Consider the following 21169-nt stretch of genomic DNA (forward strand, 5'->3'; position numbering starts at 1 on the left):
TCCCTCTCCCCAACCCCCTCCAAAATGCAGCCACCCAGGGGAGGCAGGGAGGCCCCCAGACCACCTGGGGAGAGGAGAAGGGGAAAGGAGGACTGAATGAGGGACCCCTCCCCAGGATGCAGAGTTAGGACTCACCCAGGGTATCCCTGTGCGAGAACACCGGTTGCCCACAGCCCCCAGGGGCCAGGCTTGGTTTCAGGGTGGGCACCGACCCCCCCCCCCCCCCCCAGACCTCAGAACACAGCTCCTTCTGAGCCACAACTGTGATCCTTGCAGCCTCTGGAAGCAAGCTCTCCTGGGTGGGGGGCGGATCCTGGCCTTGCTTCCTGCCTCTCCCTGCCCCTTCTGGCCCCCAAGTCCTCGCTCCCACCTGCTATGCTGCTTTCTGCCCCTGCCCTTTGTCTCTGCTGGTCACTGGAGATACAGGCTTTCCCTCTGAAGTCACGGTCAGCTAGGGAGAATACCCAAATCAGTGAGATGCAGGGTCAAGAAGACCTGACCCAGACTGAGTGGCCTGGAAGAGGCTTCCTACAGGAAGGGATATTTACATCCAGGGGCAGGGGCAGCCCAGGCCAGAGGGCAGCATGTGCAAGGGTGCTGAGGTGGGAGGTGACCGTGAGGGATGGAAGGCAGAGGACATGGGGGGAGGGGCTGGCCTGAGGATGGAGGACAGCCTGGATGGCCGCCGCCTGCTCCTGCCCCTGGCCACTCGCCTGCCTCTCCCTGCAGTGAGCAGGCCTGCAGAGACCCGGGCCCATGCGGAGGAGCGGCTCCTGAAGGCACTCTTCTCTGGCTACAACAAGTGGTCCCGCCCGGTGGCCAACATCTCAGATGTGGTCCTGGTCCGCTTTGGCCTATCCATTGCCCAGCTCATTGACGTGGTAGGTATAGGGGCCTGGCCATCACACATGGATGACCGTGTCTGGCCACAGCTGGTGGAACAGCTCCACATGGTCCAAAGCCCAAGGACTCTGTGTGGGAGGAGCATTTGGAGAGAGTGTCCTAGCCAGACAGGTGTGCAGCAGGAGGCCCAGGAACTCTGCCAGGCAGAGGTGCCCAGCTGCATGCCCAGTATTTCCCAGCCAGGCCTAGCTAGTTGGGGTGGGACCCATCTTGAGGCAAATTGGCCTGGTGGCTTTGAACAGCCTGGATGGAGCCTGAATCTGGGGAGGGGGAGACGTCTGCAGCAGGGGTGCAGCATCCCACAAGCCTGGCCCAAGCCTGCCAGGATCGGCCTTGTGTCTGCTGGTGAGGGAGGGGCTGCCTTCTGCCACCCGGTGTGCTGTCCTGACTCACTGAGGGCAGCTGTGGCATACCAGGCCGAGTGGGGAGCATGACAGGGTCTGGACGTGTGAGGGAGCCCAGGCTGCATGGGACATGCACAGTACCTGGAGACCCTTGTCCCTGTTCAGAGCCAGCACTGAGACCTCCACCCTCAGGTGTCCTGGCACTGGCCCTCAAATGCCTCCTGCAGTGTCCCTGGCTGGGGCTCAGCCAGGGCTGGGGCAGGATGCACAAGACTCCTGGTCTGTAACCACTGCCTTATCTCCTGCCAGGCTTGTTGGGGTCATGCCACTGTCCCTTGCAGCCCAGTACCTCCAGTTTGCCCAGGAGACCTTGAGGCCCAGAGTCCACCCAGGCCAAGTCTCCAGCAGGGGACATGGCCCAGCCCTGCTGTCTGCCCTGGAGCTGAGATGCTCATGAACTGCACACACATGTGCTGACCCGAGGGTACTGGTTGAGGCCACGGCCCTCCGTGGGTGGAGGGGTGCCTGTGTCTGCCTGCTGTGCATGCCCCCCAGGTGCTGGGGTATGGTGCCCCACCTGGCCCCAGCCCACCTGTGCCCTTCGTGTGTGATTGCTGGGGGTGTCTTGTTTGGGGTCTTAGTCTGGGTGGGGTGGGCTTGTGTGTGAGCTTGCCTGGCACAGTGCAGAGTAGGCTGCAGAGTCCCCAGAGGTTTGTGCTGAGTTCTCGTGAAATGTGCCAGCGAGTGCAGGGATACATCTCTGGGTCCCAGGGGAACCTGGGGACTGACACTGTGTGACAGGAGGGTCCTGCCCAGCCACTGGGGAGTTCTTCCCAGGACTGTGGAGGAGCACCCAGTGCCATGGGGCAAGCTGTCTGCCCACTCCCAGGCTCCTGGGACACTGCCAGGATGTGTGGGGATGAGGTTGGCGGGCAACGCAGGGCGGCAGGTGCACTGAGGCCAGGCCTTGGGATATGCGCTCTGCTCCACATCCCACCCACCCCTCAGTGTCCTGCCAGGGAAGGGACTGGCTTGGGCAGCTGGGTGACCTGTCCAGTGAGTGACAGGGAGTGACATGGGTGGCAGGGCTCACCTACGAGCAGCCTGGAGCCCATCAAAACACTGGGGGGCAATGAGGTCCGACAAGCTTGTGCCCAGTTTCCTTCAGGAAAGCCTAGGGGCCTGTCCCCCATCCTGAGTCCCCTCAGGCCACCATCCTGAGCTTGGTTGCCTCCAGGGATAAGGTGCTCACTCCTTCCTGAGGTCTAGCCCTGGCCAGTGTGTGCTGTGGCTGGGACTAGAGAGAGGTGTCCTGTCCCTGAGGGACCTCAAACTCCTTCCTGCTTGTGCCGTAGGATGAGAAGAACCAGATGATGACCACGAACGTGTGGGTGAAGCAGGTAAGTGGGGAGGGCCGCCCGCCCCACCCTGTCCTCGGAGCCCCCCTCACCCTGCTCCCTCTGTCCTTGCAGGAGTGGCACGACTACAAGCTGCGCTGGGACCCCAGGGACTACGAGAACGTCACCTCCATCCGCATCCCTTCTGAGCTCATCTGGAGGCCGGACATTGTCCTGTACAACAAGTGAGCCCAGGGCCTGGCAGGTCAGGTTGGGCTGGCAGCACAGGGAAGCTTGGAGCCAAGGGGTCAGGGCCGGGCCTGAGTGTGGCTGACTGAACCGGGGCCACCGTCCACCCACACGGCCCTGGGATCTGGTGGCCTCTTCCTGCTTCCAGTCAGTGTCTCCCCCAAGGGCAGGGAGGTTGGACTCCCTGCCCCAGCGATGGGCCCAGACTCCAGGGTGCTCTGCGTCAGGCTGCTGTGGCCCTGCCCTGCACCCGTCCCCCATGCACTCTGCCTCTGGAGGAAGGTGAGGCAGCAGGGTGCTCCGGAAGGGGTGGGGAGGCTAGCACAGCCTCTACCCGTCCCAGCCCCCAGCCCCTAGCCTGTGCTCCGGCCCGGGGAAGCTGAGCCAAAGTCTCACGTGGACAGTTTGCTGTGCTTGGAAGCCAGGGTGGCTTTCCAGGGACGGTCGTGGCAGGGAGTGGCCTCCAGAGCACTTCTGTGGGCTTCTCTGGGGACCCTGGTCCCTGAACTGGGGCAACCCTGCTGTGTTTGATCAATTTTATCTGAATCCACCCGGGGATGGTTCCCCAGCCTGGGGCTCTGGCCAGGCAGGGTGGCAGTTCCTGCAACACTTACAAATAAAGCCAATGGAAGCCCCTCCACCCCCTGGTCCCGACCATCTGCCCACAGCCCCGTCCAGGCCCCAGGGTGTCTGTCTGACCTACAAACGTTCCTATTTGACTAAGAATGATTGGGCTCCTCCTCCTGCTAATGGAGTCCAGTAATGGCTGCGGCGTTGGTGTGTGAAGGGGCTCTGGATGGTCTTCCAGATGCCTCATGGGAGGCAGTGAGGGGAGGGTGGTGGTCATTACTCTTCCCTCGGGATGGACTCTCTGTCCTGAGCATTGCCCAGTTTGAACTTCGGGCCTGGAAGTCACCCCCGTCACCGGGCCTTTCTGGGGGCCACATCCAGCCCTGACCCCACCCCTGGGACCAAGTCTGCCTGGGACAGCCTGTCTGACCCATGGGGACATTTGTAGAGCAGGAAGCCTGAGAAATCCCCTGGGTGGGACTGGGCCAGGCAGACACATAGGTCTGGGAACCTGTAACAGCCCAGGACCAGATCCCCCAGAACAGGGCTCAGGAGACCACCTCCTCAGGTCACCTGCTGTCTTCCCTGCCAGGACTCATGGAGACAGTGGGGTAGAACCGGCCTCTCTGTGCCGAGGCTTTCTCTGGACAGGATTTGAGGATGGGCGAGGGCAGAAAGGACCCTAGAGTAGTGGCTGACCCTGAGATCTGACCAAAGCCACCAAGGAGGCCTTTTTCTAGGGGCATCTAGCAATTATTGGCTAGGTGGCCAGTGCCACTGCTGGGCAGGAGAAGACCCTAGCTCTTCTGTAGGCTCAGGAGCCCCTCAATTGGTGTCCTTGTCTACTTGGGGCTTCCTTAAGAAGGGTCCTTTGGGGCAGGAGCCTAGAAGTCCCTGATGTGGTACTGGGCAGAAGGGCAGAGGGTCTTGCTTGGCCTCTCAAGTGCAGTCTCAAGGCATGGCCCCTACCCCTGGAGCTGACCCAGGACCCCCTTCTCCGGCTTCTGGCCTGTGGCAAGTCCAGAACAGGCCATGGTCGGATGGTCCGGCCCAAATACCGGTACCCCTCAGGCTTCCTGGGACATCTGAGGTGCCGGGTGGGGTGTAGGCCTGGGACCTGCAGGGTGCCCAGCTGGCCTAGGAAAGGCCTCTGAGGGTGCTGACAGTTTGCTCTGAGAGCCTGCTCTGTCCTGCCCACAGCTGGCCTCTGCTCCTGAGGGGGTCTGCCCTCGGCCTCTGTGGCCAGTGCTCTGCACTTGTGGTTGGAAGGAAGCAGCTCACCCTCAGCTGAGGGCTTCAGGGGGGTTGTGTCCCAGAGCCAGGACTGGAGGAGACGGGCGCCCCTGCCGCCCCTGCACACCCTCTCCTTCCTCAGGGAGCCACGCAGTAAATGCCTGTGGATGCCACCGCGATAGCAAGGCCAGGGTGGCCCCAGCAGGCTGATTCTCCTCACAAGCTCCCCGGTGTGAGCTGGGCTGGGCAGGGTGGGCAGAGCAGCGGGGTGCAGCTGGGGCGAATGAGCCAGGCTGTGGCTGCCAGTCCTGTCCTGCTGCAAGGCCAAGGGCAGCTGCCGTCCCCGAGTGTGGGGAAGCCCAGAGCTGGCGCCGCAGCCTTCCACTCACACCCTCCTGCAGAACGTCTGCTGAAAAGGATCCGCTCACTGTGGGAGAATATTCTAATTTGTGCCTCAAAAGGGTGAGGCTCTGATTTGGGGTGAGATGGGGACAGAAAGAAGCAGACCCAAGCCTGATTCCACAAGGGCTGGGATGTGCAGCAAGATCCACCCTGTGCCGCCGGGGGTGTGGGGGTGTTCACGCAGACGCCAGGCCATTCCTGGCTGGGAGGCCTCATTGGGATGCGTGTGGAGCTGCTGTGGCGTCTCCTCCTGCAGCACAGGAACGCGGTGAGAGGAGCCAGGTGCTGGTCCCAGGTGAGTCTGCGGGTTCAGAGGTGGGCTCTAGTCCTGCCACTTTGAGGACCTTGCACCAGCATGGGTGGCACACGAAGGGAAGGGGCCTACGGGTCCCAGGAGGCTTTCAGAGCCTCAAACTGGTCAGAACCTGATGGTGCTAGCTAGGGGTGCAGGGCCAGCTGCCAGATGAGGCTCAGAGAAGCCGAGCCCTTGCTGCCCGTGGACCTTGGGAAGCCCTGTCCTTCAAGCTGGGCCCTGGGGACAAAGCAGGTGAAGGAACACACAGGGCCTGAGGCTCAGGGCTGCGCCTCCTTTGCCTCCTTAGGTGCCCTCAGTGGGGGTTACTCAGGGCCAGAGGGCTCGCCAAGAGTACAATGAGGTCTCCATTAGCATTTCTGAGCCCAGGCTGGCAGGGACTGCCCAGAGGGGCTCAGGCATTGCTTTCCCTCTGCAGGAGACCTGGGCCCTGGGGGAAATAGAGGTCTGGCAGACAGGTTACCCAAGACAAGAGACATGTGGGCTGGGGCCTTTGCTCCAGGACCACATCTGGCTTCAGGGAGAACCTTGGAGTCAAGTGGGGCTACCCCAGGAGCAGGGAGGGGCTTTGTGGGGGCTGCTTGCCTGGGTGCCCTGGTTGCCATGTCCAAACAGGCATCACTGTCCCTGAAGCCGGGGGCCAGGACTGGGAGCTCTGCCAGCCACAGAAAGGGGCTGGAGGGAGGGACAGCATCCCCTTCCTCCTCCATCAACCCCGGCCTATGGACAACACACCAATGTCCCCTGAAGCATCAGAGGCAGAGGCTGGCCATCAGACATTGACCCCCAAGTCAGCAGCTTGAGTTTGTGTTCAGCTCCTGGGTTGTCCCCCGCAGTTTGAGGCACCATCCTTGCCTCTGGGGCCACAGTGTCATCCTCACCTTCAGGGAGATGGCAGCTAAGTCCCTCGGCTAACAGGAGAAAGAGCACCCCTGCTTGGCCATCTGTGGCAGAGGTGAAACCAGGCACCACCCTGAGTGTGGTGCCAGCCCAGAGCAGGGGCCAGCAGGGGGACAAGGCCTTAGCCCCAGGAGGTGCTTATACACTCTCCCAAGGGTGCTTCAGAAGCTGTTCCCGTGTCCATGGTCCTCAGCACAGACACAGTGGGCAGAGGCAAAACCGTCCATCCCCAGAGGGCCCTGTTGAGCAGCTGCTCGGCCACGCGTCCTCACAGGCTCTTCAGCCAGGCAGCCAGTGTGCACTGGGTGGGGCCAGCCTTCAGTCCAGTGGCTGCCTGTCCTCCTGGGACAGGCCCAGGGGACCACTCGCTCTTTCCTGGAGACATGCAAGCTCCCATGCACAGTGGACAGCCGGGTCCTGCGTCCTGCGGGGCCTTCAGGCTACCTGCTAGTGCACTTCAGGACTGTGCCTCCTCCAGGACCAAGGAGGTTAGGAGTCTGCTCCTCCTCTTGGTGCTCACGAGGCCTAGGGGAGGGGAGGGGAAGGCAGGGCAAGAAACTCCCCCCATGCTTTGAACGGTGAGGCCCTGGGGCATCCTGGCCCCCTCAGAGGTACAGGAGCCTGGAGATACCCAGAGCCCCAAGAGAGAAAGCTGAGGGACTGGCCCCAGCCCCTGGGCCAGGCCCAGTTCATCCCTCTGAGTTCTCAAAACCATGTGCTATCTCTGCTCAGGTGGTCAACTGAGGCACACAGGTGGGTGACGGCCCAGGGCCATGGGCTCGGCTGGCTGGCTCTGCAGGAGCGCCCATGAGTGCAGCAGGTGCGAGGGTGGGTGTGAACAGGCCTCACTCTTCTCTCTTCCTGCCCAGTGCGGATGGAGACTTTGCAGTCACCCACCTTACCAAGGCCCACCTGTTCCACGACGGGCGGGTGCAGTGGACGCCCCCCGCCATCTACAAGAGCTCCTGCAGCATCGACGTCACCTTCTTCCCCTTCGACCAGCAGAACTGCACCATGAAGTTCGGGTCCTGGACGTACGACAAGGCCAAGATCGACCTGGTGAGCATGCACAGCCGTGTGGACCAGCTGGACTTCTGGGAGAGCGGGGAGTGGGTCATCGTGGACGCCGTGGGCACCTACAACACCAGGAAGTACGAGTGCTGCGCCGAGGTGTACCCCGACATCACCTACGCCTTCGTCATCCGCCGGCTGCCGCTCTTCTACACCATCAACCTCATCATCCCCTGCCTGCTCATCTCCTGCCTGACCGTGCTGGTCTTCTACCTGCCCTCCGACTGCGGCGAGAAGGTCACGCTGTGCATCTCTGTGCTGCTCTCGCTGACCGTCTTCCTGCTGCTCATCACCGAGATCATCCCGTCCACCTCGCTGGTCATCCCGCTCATCGGCGAGTACCTGCTCTTCACCATGATCTTCGTCACATTGTCCATCGTCATCACTGTCTTCGTGCTCAACGTGCACCACCGCTCACCACGCACACACAGCATGCCCGCCTGGGTGCGCAGGGTCTTCCTGGACATTGTGCCCCGCCTTCTCTTCATGAAGCGGCCATCTGTGGTCAAGGACAACTGCCGGCGGCTCATTGAGTCCATGCACAAGATAGCCAATGCCCCGCGATTCTGGCCGGAGCCCGAAGGGGAGCCCAGCATCCTAAGTGGTGTGCACAGCCAGGGACCGTCACCTGCCCTGTCCTTCTGTGTCCCCCTGGACACACCTGAACCCCAGCCTGCCTGCAAGTCACCCTCCAGCCAGGTTCCTGCTCCACAGCCCTTGGAGGCCGAGAAGGCCAGCCCACGCCCCTCGCCAGGTCCCTGTCACCCACTCAACAGCCCTGGGGCCCCAAGGCTCACCAAAGCCAGGTCCTTGAGTGTCCAGCACATGTCCAGCCCCCACGAAGCAGAAGAGGGTGGCATCCGGTGCCGGTCTCGGAGCATCCAATACTGTGTTCCCCGAGATGGTGCGGCCTCCCAGGCTGATGGCCAGATGGCTGGCTCCCTGTCCTCCCTGAAGGCCCACTCAGCCGAGCTCCCACCTCCAGACCAGCTTTCTCCATGCAAATGTACATGCAAGAAGGATCCCTCTGTGGTGTCCCCAGTCACTGTGCTCAAGGCCCACAGCACTGCAGTGCCACCCCGGCACCTGCCCCTGTCACCAGCCCTGACTCGGGCAGTGGAGGGCGTCCAGTACATTGCTGACCACCTGAAGGCAGAAGACACAGATTTCTCGGTAAGCCTTTGTCCCAACCTGGCTGTTGTGAGGTCCCCTGACCCATGTGTGTGAGGGTGTCTGGGGTCCCCTTGCCCACGTGTGTGAGGTCCCCTGGCCCATGTGGGATGAGTAGTCTCCCTCTGTTTCTGGCAGATGGTGCAGATTGTGGCTGCTCTGTTTGGGGCACACAGCATGGATTTTGTCCAGAGTCCTGGAGGTCCCTGAGATGAGCCAGGGCCCAGCAGGGCAGGTGGCCCAGAGCAGCTGGTGCACAGTGGCCCAGGCTCCATTTGGGTGCTGGGACTCATGAGCCTGGCGGGTGGGTGAGGGGCAGCCACCAGCAGGCCGCTCCAGCACACGCGCTCCTCTGCGTTGGGGTCTCTGAGGGCCTCCAGGGCACCCTCTCTTTCCCTATGGCATTTGCCTGCCTGCCACCCATGAGGGTCTCCAGGGCCTGGGTCAAGTCCTGGGTCAAGTCACGACCTGGGGTCGTGTGGGTCCCAGAGGACTGCTCCTGCATCTCAAACTGCCTGCCAGCGGGGCTCAGACAGAGCCCAGAGTCAGGGACAGGCCAGAGGGAATCCTGGGGCCTCCACTGTCAGCATCTGTCCTTTGCATTGACCTCGCCCTGGACAGGCACCTGCCACTGTCCCTGACACTGCTGTCCCTCCTGAGGACCCTGATCTTTTCGGCTGCCGGACCTCCTTCCTCAGTGGAGGGCCTGCCTGGCCCAGGCTTCATCTGAACTGTCTCCCTGGAGCTGAGTGGCCTGGAAAGGAGACATGTCCTGCTGCCCTCAGAGCCACCTCTGGCCCTAAGGAGCCGTGACATCATTCCAGGGACTCTGAAGAGTTCCAGGTTGCAAAGACTTGCCTGGGCAGAGGCCGGACCGGGGCCACATTTGGCTGAAGCTATGGAAATAAGAGATGTGGGGGGTGGGTTCTGAGGAGTGGCCAATGGGCTACTNGGGTGGGTTCTGAGGAGTGGCCAATGGGGGTGGGTTCTGAGGAGTGGCCAATGGGGGTGGGTTCTGAGGAGTGGCCAATGGGGGTGGGTTCTGAGGAGTGGCCAATGGGGGTGGGTTCTGAGGAGTGGCTAATGGGGGGTGGGTTCTGAGGAGTGGCTAATGCCAGCAGAAATTCAAACAAAATCTTGGGAGACGAGCTCTTTCCACAGTCCCGGGACTGGAGCGGCAGGCCTCCCCTCCTCCGCTGCCCAGCTGCCGGCTGTTCTGGCTGCCTGACCTGGTTCTGGGTCTGGGAGAGCAAAGCTGACCTCACAGGATGGCCTGGCCAGCAGGGAGCTGTGGTCTGCTTCGTCCTCAGGCTGGCTGGGCACAGGCACAGAGAGGGGCAGTTCTGGCCTGTTGGGAAGGCAGCCTGCGGGGCTGCGGCCCAGCTTCCTGGAACAGGCGTCCTGTGGGGCTTATTTAACAGTGACTCTGCTCCTTCTGAGGTTTTCCACCAGCAAACATGGCCATCGGGCCTTTAAACCATCAGGATACCTGTAATTGCTTTGATAAATCAGGACAGATGCCCCAAAATGAGGAAACTAAACTCCACCCAGGCCCACTCACCCCCTCAGCTGGTTGAGCCTGGACCATGTCCTCTTCTGGCCACTCAGGCACAGACAGGCCTGCTGGCCCAGGTCACCTACTCATGGCCCAAAGGCAGCTCCTATCAAGCCTGGGGCTACCAGGAACTCCCAGGTACCTGACTGTCCACACAGGGGGACAGTGAAGCCAGGGACAGGGCAGCAGCATGGGCAGCAGCTGCCTGGGTGCCTCAGGGCTGCTTGAGGCTGTCTCAAGAGTGACCAGTTAACTCCAGATCTGGCCAGGCCAGTGCAGCACTCTCCCCTGAGCCTTTGGTCCCAGTGGTCTGCTGGTGTGTGTGGGGGGGGTGTGCTGCATCAGTCCTGGCAGAGGCAGGGGCTGGGGTCCACTCTCACAGAGGTGTGACCGTGGCTCTCCCTTGGCCGCTCACGTCTCAGTGTCCTTGTTATGGGCCAGTCCGGGTGAGGCCGAGTAGCTGCAGGTGGACATACCTGGTATGGTTTATGATGCTTGCTGTTTTCAGCCACTTGCTTCAGATCCCTTCCACCACCTCCATGAACTGTCGCCCAGCAACACTGCCCAGCCCAGTTGTGCCAGGATGTGAGCACTGGCCTAGAGTAGGAGGGCAGGTGTGGATGGTCAGGCCTCGGTCCTTGTTTTTAGGCCCTCCTCCACCGTGTGGCTCAGTGTGGGGGTTCTTAGTGATCAGACCTATTGCCCGGCATGCTCCTGGCCCTCGCCCTGTGCAGCTGGCTTTGTGGGTGGCCCCTCTCGGGCCCTGCTTTCACCATCTGCACATGGGGATAGACTAAGCCTCCATCGCTCCCCCCGGATGTAGGATAGAGTCCCCCAGGAAGCTGGACCCTGCTTTCCTCCACAGTGCGCTCCACTTGGTCTCCTGGGCTCAGGTCAGGTCAGCCGGGGACTCCAGGTGGACCTGCCTCCTGTGCAGCACAGGACACCCTCTGCTTCCACATGAGCGCCTGTGATGCACTCTGCAGATATCCAGCCTGCCCTCGGGGCCTCTTCCCACCTGACCCCTGCAGCAGCCACTGTGGGTGGAATGGAGTCCTTAAGTTCCCTGGCTATCAGGGGCGTGGCTAAGGTGTGCTCCTTCCCCGTGTCACCTCAGTGCACGTGTGCACCTGAGGGGAGACAGGACTGCCACTTGGGGCCCATGGTTCTGAAGCTTCTCTTGTTTCCCGTGAGGCCGAGGGCAGGGGCTAGAGTGACCCTGTGTCTGTGTTTGCAGGTGAGGGAGGACTGGAAGTACGTGGCCATGGTCATCGATCGCATCTTCCTTTGGATGTTCATCATCGTCTGCCTGCTGGGCACCGTGGGCCTCTTCTTGCCACCCTGGCTGGCCGGCATGATCTAGGGACAGAGCCAGCAAGGCCCAGGCTCCTGCAGGATGTGTAGGGCTGGGCCTGCTCCTCCCTGGTCCTCCCACTCTATGGGGCTATGCTGCTGGTCACTTGTCCCCCAACTCCTGTCCCTTCTGTCAGATGGCTTGGAGACATGGCCCCTGGGGAGTCAGAAGCCTGGGTGCTGGTTTTGGTCAGGTGGTCCTGGGGCAGGGGCTGGAATGTGGTTGTTCCATCCACAGGGTGGTGTCACGGGCAGAGCTCTATGAATGCATCCCCAGCACAGGTGACCTGGAAGCCTCCTGATCTGCAGATGGCCGGGTGTGTCTGCGTCTCAGCAGTGGCAGCCATCCCACCTGTCCCACAGGGCCATGAGGCTTTGTCCCCTTTCAGCCCCAAGTGGCCCCAGGCCTGTGAGACCTGGCATTCAGGCATCCCCCCCCCTGCATCTTCCCTGGCCACTCCCTGTCCCCCAGGACCCAGGCCTGCTCACCTGCCAGTCCAGGCAGAGCAGACGCTCTGGTCTCGTGCCCATAGAGGCCCCAGCTGGCTGCACTGTGCTGGTCTGTGAGTTAGGGAGAACCCAGCACCATGCTGCGAGGTCTCGCAGAGGCACCGCGTGCACAGTTCCACTGGAGGGGTATCAGGTGCGGCCCCCACAGTGAGGCCCCTGGCCAGGAATCCAGCCATCCCCCTGCCAGGTCATAGGGTCTAGTGAGTGTCCCAAGGACCCAGCAAGCCCCAACCCTAGAAGGCACTTGTGTTGGGGGATTTTCCAGAACCATGAGGAGACCTCGCAGCGTCCAGGCCCCTGGTCCCGGCCCCGGGTTCTTCCCCAGTACCCTGAGGTTTCTGTCTCTGCACAGCCCAGGAGGCCCTCTGAGACCTACAGACTCTAGGAGGGGCTTCCTGTCATAGTTGCTGTGGCGAGGCTACCCCAAGCACAGCTCACCCTGAAACTGGACCCTTGGCTGGTGGGTCCAGGAGAAAGGCCCTGAGCCATGCAGTGGGGATGGCCTCCCTGGGCTCCCTGAGAGGCTGGGGCCTTCTAGCTGGTTCTCTGAGGTCATAGGCCAAGTAGGACCTAACCAGCTGTCCACCTTGCCCCAGAGGTGGTGGGGGAGCTGAGGCTTGCTCCCCCCAGGTAGCACCAGGTGGCCCGGGGTTCACCTCTTGGTGAGGGGAAGAGGCACTCATGGCGACCACATGTATCCCCTACAGCTGAGCCATCCTGGTCCCCACTCCAGGCATGGCCTTGCCAGTGGGCAGCCCTGTGCCCACTAGCGCCCTCAGCCATCTTGTCTCTGGGTCTCAGAGCTGTGTCCCTGGAGTGTCCTGGGGGAGGTGCCTGAGGACTGAGGGAGCATCTGGGGGCCCCTAGGGCCACACAGCAGGTCTAGCAGACACAGCTGCTGCCACAGTGGCGTTTTCTGGTCCTAGCTGAAAGCTGGGAGAGTGACATCAGGATGAGGGACGTGGCATCACCCACCCCCACCCACAGGCAAACCTGCAGGGCTGAGCACAGGGCTGTCAGTCACCCCTGCCAGTGCCTTTGTGGAGGGGACCTCAGTGGAAGATCCCAGGTTGTGGGCCCAGGAGTGGATGCAGAGGCCTGAGTGCCATCTTAGGCATCCCAGGCCACCCGTGTCCCAGGCATGAGGACCCCACCTGGCAACCTGGGTCTGCACTGGTTCCGTGGGCTGTCTTATTCTCTTATGCCTTCACATCCTCAGCTGGAGCCCAGGATGTTGGGAGAGACCCAGGTCGCCGAGCTCGCACAGGGACTGGGGGCCCGGCCTTGGAGGAGGGTGGCGGGTGCAGAGCTCAGGGCCTCAGGACATGGTTACATAAGCGGATCCAGCTGCCAGATGTGAGGGCAGCTGCAGAGCCCCTGGGCAGGGCAGCTGTGGATGCTCTTTTCTGGGACAGGAGAGGGGAGCGTCTGGGACACTCCTGCCAGGACAACCCTTCTGCCACCAGAGAATCCGGGAGAGAAAAGAGCAGTCCTGTCCCCACAGAGCCGACTGTGACACTGCGTGCATTTGTCTGCAGTGTTGACTTGTGACTGAGGTGAAGTCTGCCCGTGGCAAGTGCATGGTCCCAGGCCTTCAAGTCACTCAGCTTTAAGGAATGGGACGGCGCCACCCCAGACCCTCGATGGGCATCACCACCAGGTCCTGCCCTCCCTGGGCAGCGGGCTCCTGCCTGCCCGCCAGAGTCTGTGCTCCCAGATGCTGTGGCAGGGGTCACGCCCTGACTGGCTTCTCTGCCCGGCGTGGGATGAAGGGGTCGTGGGGTGTCCTTGCCCACTGCTGTGGTGTGTGTGGGTTCTTAGTCGCGGAGCCTCTTCTGTCTGAATAAATGGAGCCTTTTCTGGCCTTTGTCTTCAGCTGCGGCTGCTGTGAGTGTGAGCTTGTCCAGGTGGTGTATTCACACGTCTGTGTCCATCCTCTTACCCTCTGGTGCCCTTGCATCCTGGGGGCCTTCCAGACCCAGGCTGCCCCCTGGGGCCGGCTGACTCCAGGGTACGCAGACGGCGCTGCGGGGCCTGCCCTGCCTCCTCACCAGACACCACACCAGGCCCAGGCTCCCTGCCCTGCTTTGCCCAGAGCCCAAGTCCTGCCCGAAGCAGTCGGACTGGTCCACCACACACTGTTCGTCCGCCCAGCCTGGTCTTCTTCGGAGACCCCAGAGCAGCCTCAGCCTTCCCTCGGCCTTCCCTCGGCTTTCCAGCCTCCTAACAGGCCTGGTGCTCCTCGTGTCCCTGCCAGACACGGGGACCCCTCCTCTCAGGGAAAGCAGCAGCTGATGTCCTTGAGTGACGCTGGCCTCCACGCTGGGCAGAGCAGTGGCCCAGCGAGCCACAGCTCCTGTGTCTGGCCAGAGTGTGTCATTAGCATGGAGACACACAGCGACTGAGGGCACTCCCTGGCTTTGGTGCCGCCTCTGTTTTAATCTGTAGAGAACTGCTGGTTGCAGCCAGTGACATCACTGTGGCGACATCTCGACCCACAGTGGGACACACACTGCCATGGGTGTGCGCCTGGCAGCTGCGGTTTGACCTGGGTTTGTGCTTGTTTTGGAGATATGCAGAGCGCTCTCCACAGACGTGCCATTTACACTCCACCGTCCCCAGTGGAAGCTTCAGAACCCTAATCCTGGCTGGCATTTCTTGGCATTTGCCTGCCATTCAGACAGAGCGTGGCCGTGGTTGCACGGCTGAAGGACCTGCATGCGTGACAGACAGCACCGGGGATCCTGCCCACCAGCCCTCCCCAGGCCAGCCTGCCTCGGCCAGCTTACCTGGAGTCCCTCGCAGTGTGCTCTTGAGCCCGGCCTCCCTTCCTCAACCTCCTGGGCTTCTGCGGTCTGCAGGTGCTCCTGTGGGCGGCTCCGCGTTATCTGCCCACCCTGCCAAAGCACATGGGGGTGGTTGCTTTGGGTGCCTGCACAGTGCGACTGTGAACAGGTTGGGGTGTGCACAGGGCAGATGGCTCAGCTGTAGAGGTGCATGTGGTCAGGGCAGCAGTGGCTACCAGACCCACTTCCAGGGTTTGTGCGAGAGCCTCGTTTGACCAGGATGCCAGGGGTCCCGTCTACACCAAGGCATCTTGACTTGGCCGGTGTGTTAGATGCTGCTCTCCTCTCTGTGGCCCAAACCACACTTCTCCAGCTGCTCATGAGGTTGGGCATCCCCCGTGAGGGTGTCAGGTGCTCATTCCCATCATCTGCAGTTTCCCACTTGTCCCTTAATTCCAGGTTGAAGGCAGCAGTTTGAGCTGACCCTTCTGCACTTGGCTTCCTGCTTTCACTCCCTGCATGTGCGTGCTCTGATGGTCAACAGGTCTTGTGTTGTGTGGGGGAATGTTCTAGAAGTGCTGACCAGGTCAGCCAGGTGACAGTGTGCTCAGGTCCTCTCCGTCCTTGTGGATTTTATGTCTGCTTTCTCTATGGATTCTGGAGGGGAGGGTTGACGTCCCCAAGGTGACTGTGGAGCTGTGTCCCGGGGTAGCCTTGTAACTCGACTTCTCTTTCCAGTGTGTCTGCTTCACACTTGGAAGCCCAGCAGTGTCCAGATAGGGCTCTCATGTCCATCTAGGGCCATTGTGTCCCCGTCATATCATCATGTCACTGTAGGGCTGTCGTGTCCACTCAGGCCTGATCGTCCCTTGGTGGCTTGCCCCTCGATGCCTCCCTTGCTGCCACAACGTGCCATGTCTCGAGGCCTGGTGTATCTGACAAGAGTGGCCCTTCCCACTCCCCTCTGGTCTGATGGCAGGATCTGTCTTCCCTGCTGTCCCCTCTTCCCCAGCTCTGTGGGGTGTGCAGGGAGATCTGGGGACATAACTGCCGGCCTGCCAGGGTGTCCTTCCCCTGCGAGCTCCTCCTGCCTCTTCGCAGCCAGACCAGGTGTGTGCCCTGATCTCTGTCACATACTCTGTGCCTTAGAATTACCCCCAACTAGCATGCTGCTCTGTGTGGCTCCTGCGGCTGAGCCTTGGTTCAGCCCCAGGTGCATTTGATCCACTCACCTTGGTGACACTGGATCATGTCCAGCGTCTGTCGCGGACAGCCCTTGTGGACGCTCATGCAAGAGTTTCTGGGTGGATGTCTGCGTTTGTCCTTTGGGTAAATGCCTCGTGTTGCTGGGTCTCTTGGGACAGCCTGCTTTTATCTTTATGAAATCCCACCAAAGCCGCAAGCGGTGATGCACTGCTGTGGGCATCGTGACCTGGGAGCTGAGGCAGGAGGATCTCAGAATCCAGGCCGGCCTCAGCAACTCAGAAAGACCCTATCTCAAAACAAAAAGCAAAAGGGATTGGGGTGCGGCTCAGTGGTAGAGCGCCTGGGTTCAGTCCCCAGTGCTAACACAACAAGAATAAGTCGAACTTTCTTTTATTCTCCGTGGGCTGCTAACTTAACACATGCTTGTTTTTCAGGAACTCACTAAGTTGGCCTGCAGCATAACTGCCCCCACCCTCCTCCAGACGTGGCCCTGGTGCGCCAGGCAGCAGGACAGCCGAGCTCCTCTACCTGCGTGGTCCAGGGTGGCAGCTCAGTCACTCTACCACCTGGAACTTGGCGTGGCTTTGTTCTACCAGGGGATTCTGCCGCATATTTGATGGCTTTCTCTTTTGACAGAATCCTTCCTCCAGAGGGCTTGCAAAGGGGACTTGGGGCGTCACAGCTGGCAGCTCCGGGGCCTCGGGGTGTCTCCTGCCCGTTCTCTGGGGTGTGATCTGGGTACAACTCTGTGTGCTCGGCACGTGAGGTTGTCGCCCTTTCTGCTCCCTGCCCTGCTTCTGCCCTGCTGGGGCTCCCGGTGTGGCCCTCTGGGCTCTGCGCAAGAGAAATGAAGGGCGCGTTGGAAGTCCATCCTCTGTGGCTCTCGGGGCCTGTGTTGGTCAGCTTTTTCCTCGATGTGACCATAAGGCCCAACAAAACCACCTAGAGGAGGGAAAGCTCATTTAGGGTTTCAGCTGATGGTTTCAGAGGCCTCAGTCCACAGATGGCCCAGTCCAGGGCTCTGGGCCCAGGGTGCACGCCAAGGGGGAGGGGCCCAGCAGAGGGGAGCTGCCCCCTCCACGGCAGCCAGGAAGCAGAGAGAGGGGGGAAGGGGCCGCAGGGAAGATGCGCCTTCCAGGGCAGCCCCAAGACCACCTCCCACCACGCCCACCTGCAGTCACCACCCATCAGTCCACTCCAGCCAGGTGGGCTGCTGAGGTCGCACACATGGACACACACACACACAGGTGCACACGTGAACACACACACAGGGGCACACGTGAACACACACACACGGGCACACGTGAACACACACACAGGGGCACACGTGGACACACACACACAGAGGCACACGTGAACACACACACAGAGGCACACGTGAACACACACACAGGGGCACACGTGAACACACACACAGGGGCACACGTGAACACACACACAGGGGCACACGTGAACACACACACAGGGGCACACGTGAACACACACACAGGGGCACACGTGAACACACACACAGGGGCACACGTGAACACACACACAGGGGCACACGTGAACACACACACAGGGGCACACGTGAACACACACACAGGGGCACACGTGAACACACACACAGGGGCACACGTGAACACACACACAGGGGCACACGTGAACACACACACAGGGGCACACGTGAACACACACACAGGGGCACACGTGAACACACACACAGGGGCACACGTGAACACACACACAGGGGCACACGTGAACACACACACAGGGGCACACGTGAACACACACACAGGGGCACACGTGAACACACACACAGGGGCACACGTGAACACACACACAGGGGCACACGTGAACACACACACAGGGGCACACGTGAACACACACACAGGGGCACACGTGAACACACACACAGGGGCACACGTGGACACACACACACAGGGGCACACGTGAACACACACACAGGGGCACACATGGACACACACACACAGGGGCACACGTGAACACACACACAGGGGCACACAGTGTGTGCTTGTGGAGTCTGTGCCCCGTGGTTCCCGCTGCTTCAAGGTGGTCTCCAGGCTGGGCTCTCTGGTGTGCCAGCCCTGCTCCGGCACCTCTGAGGCTGCTTGTGAGGGCCAGGACATCTTAAGCGGCCACTTGCTGTGGGGAGTCCAGAGTTTTTCTAGAGACTTGTGTATTTAACATCCGTGCAATCGAGGCCGGCAGGTTTGCTGGCAGACTGCTGCGGGCCCCTGGTTGTCTGCATTCCCCTTCTGCTCCTAAGACCAGGGCCCCTCTTCTGGGCCTTCCTCCTGGGGCCAGCACTGCTGGTGGACCCCGTGTCCCATTCCTCTCCTACCTCAGGGAACAGCCCCTGGATCTCTCCCAGGAGGCCCTCTGTCCTGCAACCAGGAAAGACCCTATCCCAGTTCCCTTGAGTCTAGCATGCGGTCCTCCTGGGGTCTGTCCTTCCAGGACCAAGGCCAGCCCCTCTCCACCCCTTCCTCCCTCTTGCCATCTGAATGTGACCAGGCAGCTGGAACTAGGGCAGGTGTCCCCAGTCAAGGGGGAGCTGGGCAGAGGGAGCAGAACGGCAGGACGGGAGCGGCACAGCTGTCCTAAGCACCTCCCTGTGCCTCCGTCTTGCTGAAGCCATTGTGGTTCTGTGGTTACTGTATGTAAAGCCACATCTAGTCCCAAACAATGCACTTGATTATTTTGTTGGTGATAACCTGTCTTCTGGGCAGGGAGAGTGGCAGTCTTATCTCCCAGGTGGAACTCATGCTATCTCTATTATTTTTCTGAATATAGATCAGGCAGCTTGGCAGGCATGACCCCTGCCCCTTTCCCCAAGGGGGATGTAACTTCTGGAGCAGCAGCAACCATTGTGTGATAAAGAAGAGCAGCTGAATGCCGAGGATGGCCAAATGCCTGGGTTCCTGAAATTTCCATTCTAGCTCTTAGGACAGGCCCAAGCCACTTAGATTTCATTAAAGGCAGCTAAACACAGTCCTAACAAATGCATGCTTCTTGAGGGTTTGTTTTCTACAATTAATAATGTTTGTATTGCTGGGCACAGTGGCACACATCTGTAATCCCAGTGGCTCAGGAGACTGAGGCAGGAGGATCATGAGTTTAAAGCCAGCCTCAGCAATTTATCGAGGTGCTAAGCAGCTCAGTGAGGTCCTGTCTCAAAATAAACAAATAAAAAGGGCTGGGATGTGGCTCAGTGGTTAAGTGCCCCTGGGTTCAATCCCCAATACCAAAAAAAAAAAAAAAAAAGCAGACCGGGCAGCTGTGGCTTGTGTGTCAGGGGTGCAGAGAGGGGCTAGCTGCTCGGGCTCACTGCTCACAAACAGCTGTGCGGTCCAGCTGAAGGGGCAGGCCTCAGGGACTGACCCCAAGCTGCCTTTGCTATTTTAGTTGATTTCCTGGTTGTGGGGTGGCTGTGGCTCACGTTTGAGACTGGGGCAGCAGGAACAGCAGTAAGAAGCAGGCAGAGGCTTGAGATCCCTGAGCTGACCCGGCCCTGAGGGGCTCTTCAGGGGCCCTGGGTGCCCTTGACCCTGGGCTTGATTCCTTACGACAAAGGTCTGTCCTTGCTCTGCCTTTCAAGAGCCTCTTGGTCCTCTGGGTCTGTTTAATTCTGGTACTAAAGAAAAAGAGTGGCCTGGCCCAGCTGTGTCTCTGGCCCCCAAGCAGAAGCCCTGGACGTGTCAGCTCAGACAGTAGCCAGACAGCCTGGTGACCTTCCTGAGGGACAGGGACCCCACCCTTGCTCTTGGGGACTATCTCTGCTCCCTGGCCCTGCAGCTATGACTGCCCCAGGATGCCGCCTTTGCTGCTCCTCTACTCTGTGCTCTCACTGTCCTCGGGACCAGATCCGTCCTTGTGCCGCCTCAGCATCCTTGCCCTGTGACTGGTCTGTCTACAGATCTGAGAAATCTCCGTGTGGTGGGAGCTGGCACTTCCGGCTGGTAGCCACATGTCTCCCGTGGGGTGCAGGGTGCTCTCCTCCGTCTCACTGGGCCCTCTGTCATTCCCAGTGTGTCCCCAGGTTTGGCCAGTTACTGGAACAGCGGAGAGTCCTCCCTGTGATCCTGAACTGAGTGTTGGCCCCGGAGCTTGTCCTGCCTTCAGCTCTTTGGGGCCGCGTTGGTGGCTGCGTGCAGATCCATGCCTGGAGTCTTGGCAGATGATTCCTTTTATCAGGTCTCTATTTGCTCCTTTTTAAAATTTTTTATTCTGATTTCCCCCCAGTGAGGTGGATTCCCCCTGTGGTTTTGGTACCTTTCTCGTTTACCTACACAAATGGGAAGAGTAGATTTAACTATTGAATATTGGTTTGGAAAAGAGGGAGTCTCCTCTCTGGGCCACAGGATGGAGCACAGGGTGCTGTGAGCTCATCCCACACTTTCTCAGACCCCTGCCTGGGCACAGGTAGTGAAGCCAGGGCAGAATGCAATGCAGGGCCAGGCGCCCCTGCTGAAGGGTGGCCTTACTCAGAGATCCTGAGGCCAGGAACACAGTGCAGGGGCTGGTGAGTGAGGGTGGCCACTCACATAAGGGTCTGGACTCCTTGGGCTGAGGACAGAAGGGGGACCAGGCAGACAGGGCCTTGGCATCATATCTGGATGCAACGGGGGCTGGGGTGGGGTGCTGTGAGGAGGGCGCTGCAGTGGGGCGACCACCTGGGGAGCAGCCCAGCAGAAGGCACAGCGCAGGTGAAGACCATGGGTGGGCACAGCAGGAAACCTGCACGTCTGGAGCTGCAGGCAGAGGGTTTGGATTTCACTCCCAGCGGGACTGGAGTTCTAGGCGACCGTCTGGCCACTGTGTTGGTGAGCATCTGCTGTCTTGGGTGAGGGGTGGCCACAGGATGAGCTTTGAGGAGGCCTGAGAAGCGGGGTGGGAATCCTGGCCGGGTTTTGTGTGAGCCAGAAAGTGGGGTGGGAAGACCCGGCCTCAGCAATGAGCAGGCACCTCGAGCTGATGGATAAGCAATCAGCCTTTATCTGAACCTGGAAATGCTACAGAGAGAGGCCCTGGATGTGCCGCAGCCTCTGCTCCCTCTGCTTCTGCCCCAGGTTCTTCTTGAGGTTCTCCTGGGCTTCTTCAGGACACGTTCTGCTTAATGTCGCCATCGGGGTGGGAGGTGTAGGGTTACTTGGGGCAGCACCAGGAATGTCCTGGCAGGAGACAGGAGCAGACCCGTTGGGAGGGGCCCTGGAGAGCCGAGCCCCAGCTTAGGACTCAGCAGCCCAGTCTGCCTGGCTCTGGTC

General features: G+C 60.6%; 3 protein-coding genes across 26 annotated transcripts in view; 2 read left to right on the forward strand and 1 right to left on the reverse strand.

Annotated features, from left to right (window-relative positions):
- Positions 1-584: 584 nt before the first annotated feature.
- Positions 585-4836, forward strand: LOC107148013 (neuronal acetylcholine receptor subunit alpha-4). The gene is made up of 3 exons (XM_015492950.2): positions 585-881; positions 2603-2647; positions 2720-4836. The coding sequence occupies exons 1-3, from the start codon at positions 585-587 to the stop codon at positions 2831-2833; spliced, it is 456 nt and encodes a 151-aa protein (XP_015348436.2). The 3' UTR covers positions 2834-4836.
- A 77-nt stretch (positions 4837-4913) lies between these two features.
- On the forward strand, positions 4914-13803 carry Chrna4 (cholinergic receptor nicotinic alpha 4 subunit). The gene is made up of 3 exons (XM_048810649.1): positions 4914-5333; positions 7121-8495; positions 11285-13803. The coding sequence occupies exons 2-3, from the start codon at positions 7266-7268 to the stop codon at positions 11408-11410; spliced, it is 1356 nt and encodes a 451-aa protein (XP_048666606.1). The 5' UTR covers positions 4914-5333; positions 7121-7265; the 3' UTR covers positions 11411-13803.
- Positions 13804-20877: 7074 nt separating this feature from the next.
- The window catches only part of Col20a1 (collagen type XX alpha 1 chain), a 33037-nt gene continuing 32745 nt past the window's right edge, over positions 20878-21169 (reverse strand). For 23 of the 24 annotated variants that reach the window (XM_048810659.1, XM_048810653.1, XM_048810670.1 and 20 more), the window contains one exon: positions 20878-21076. In XM_048810659.1, the coding sequence (XP_048666616.1) occupies positions 21051-21076 (26 nt within the window). In that variant the 3' untranslated portion in view covers positions 20878-21050. The remainder of the gene's footprint in view (positions 21077-21169) is intronic. The other variant, XR_007350307.1, reaches the window with a different exon arrangement.

This window comes from Marmota marmota, unplaced genomic scaffold (genome assembly GCF_001458135.2).
Source record: "Marmota marmota marmota unplaced genomic scaffold, marMar, whole genome shotgun sequence".
NCBI classification, from domain to species: domain Eukaryota; kingdom Metazoa; phylum Chordata; class Mammalia; order Rodentia; family Sciuridae; genus Marmota; species Marmota marmota.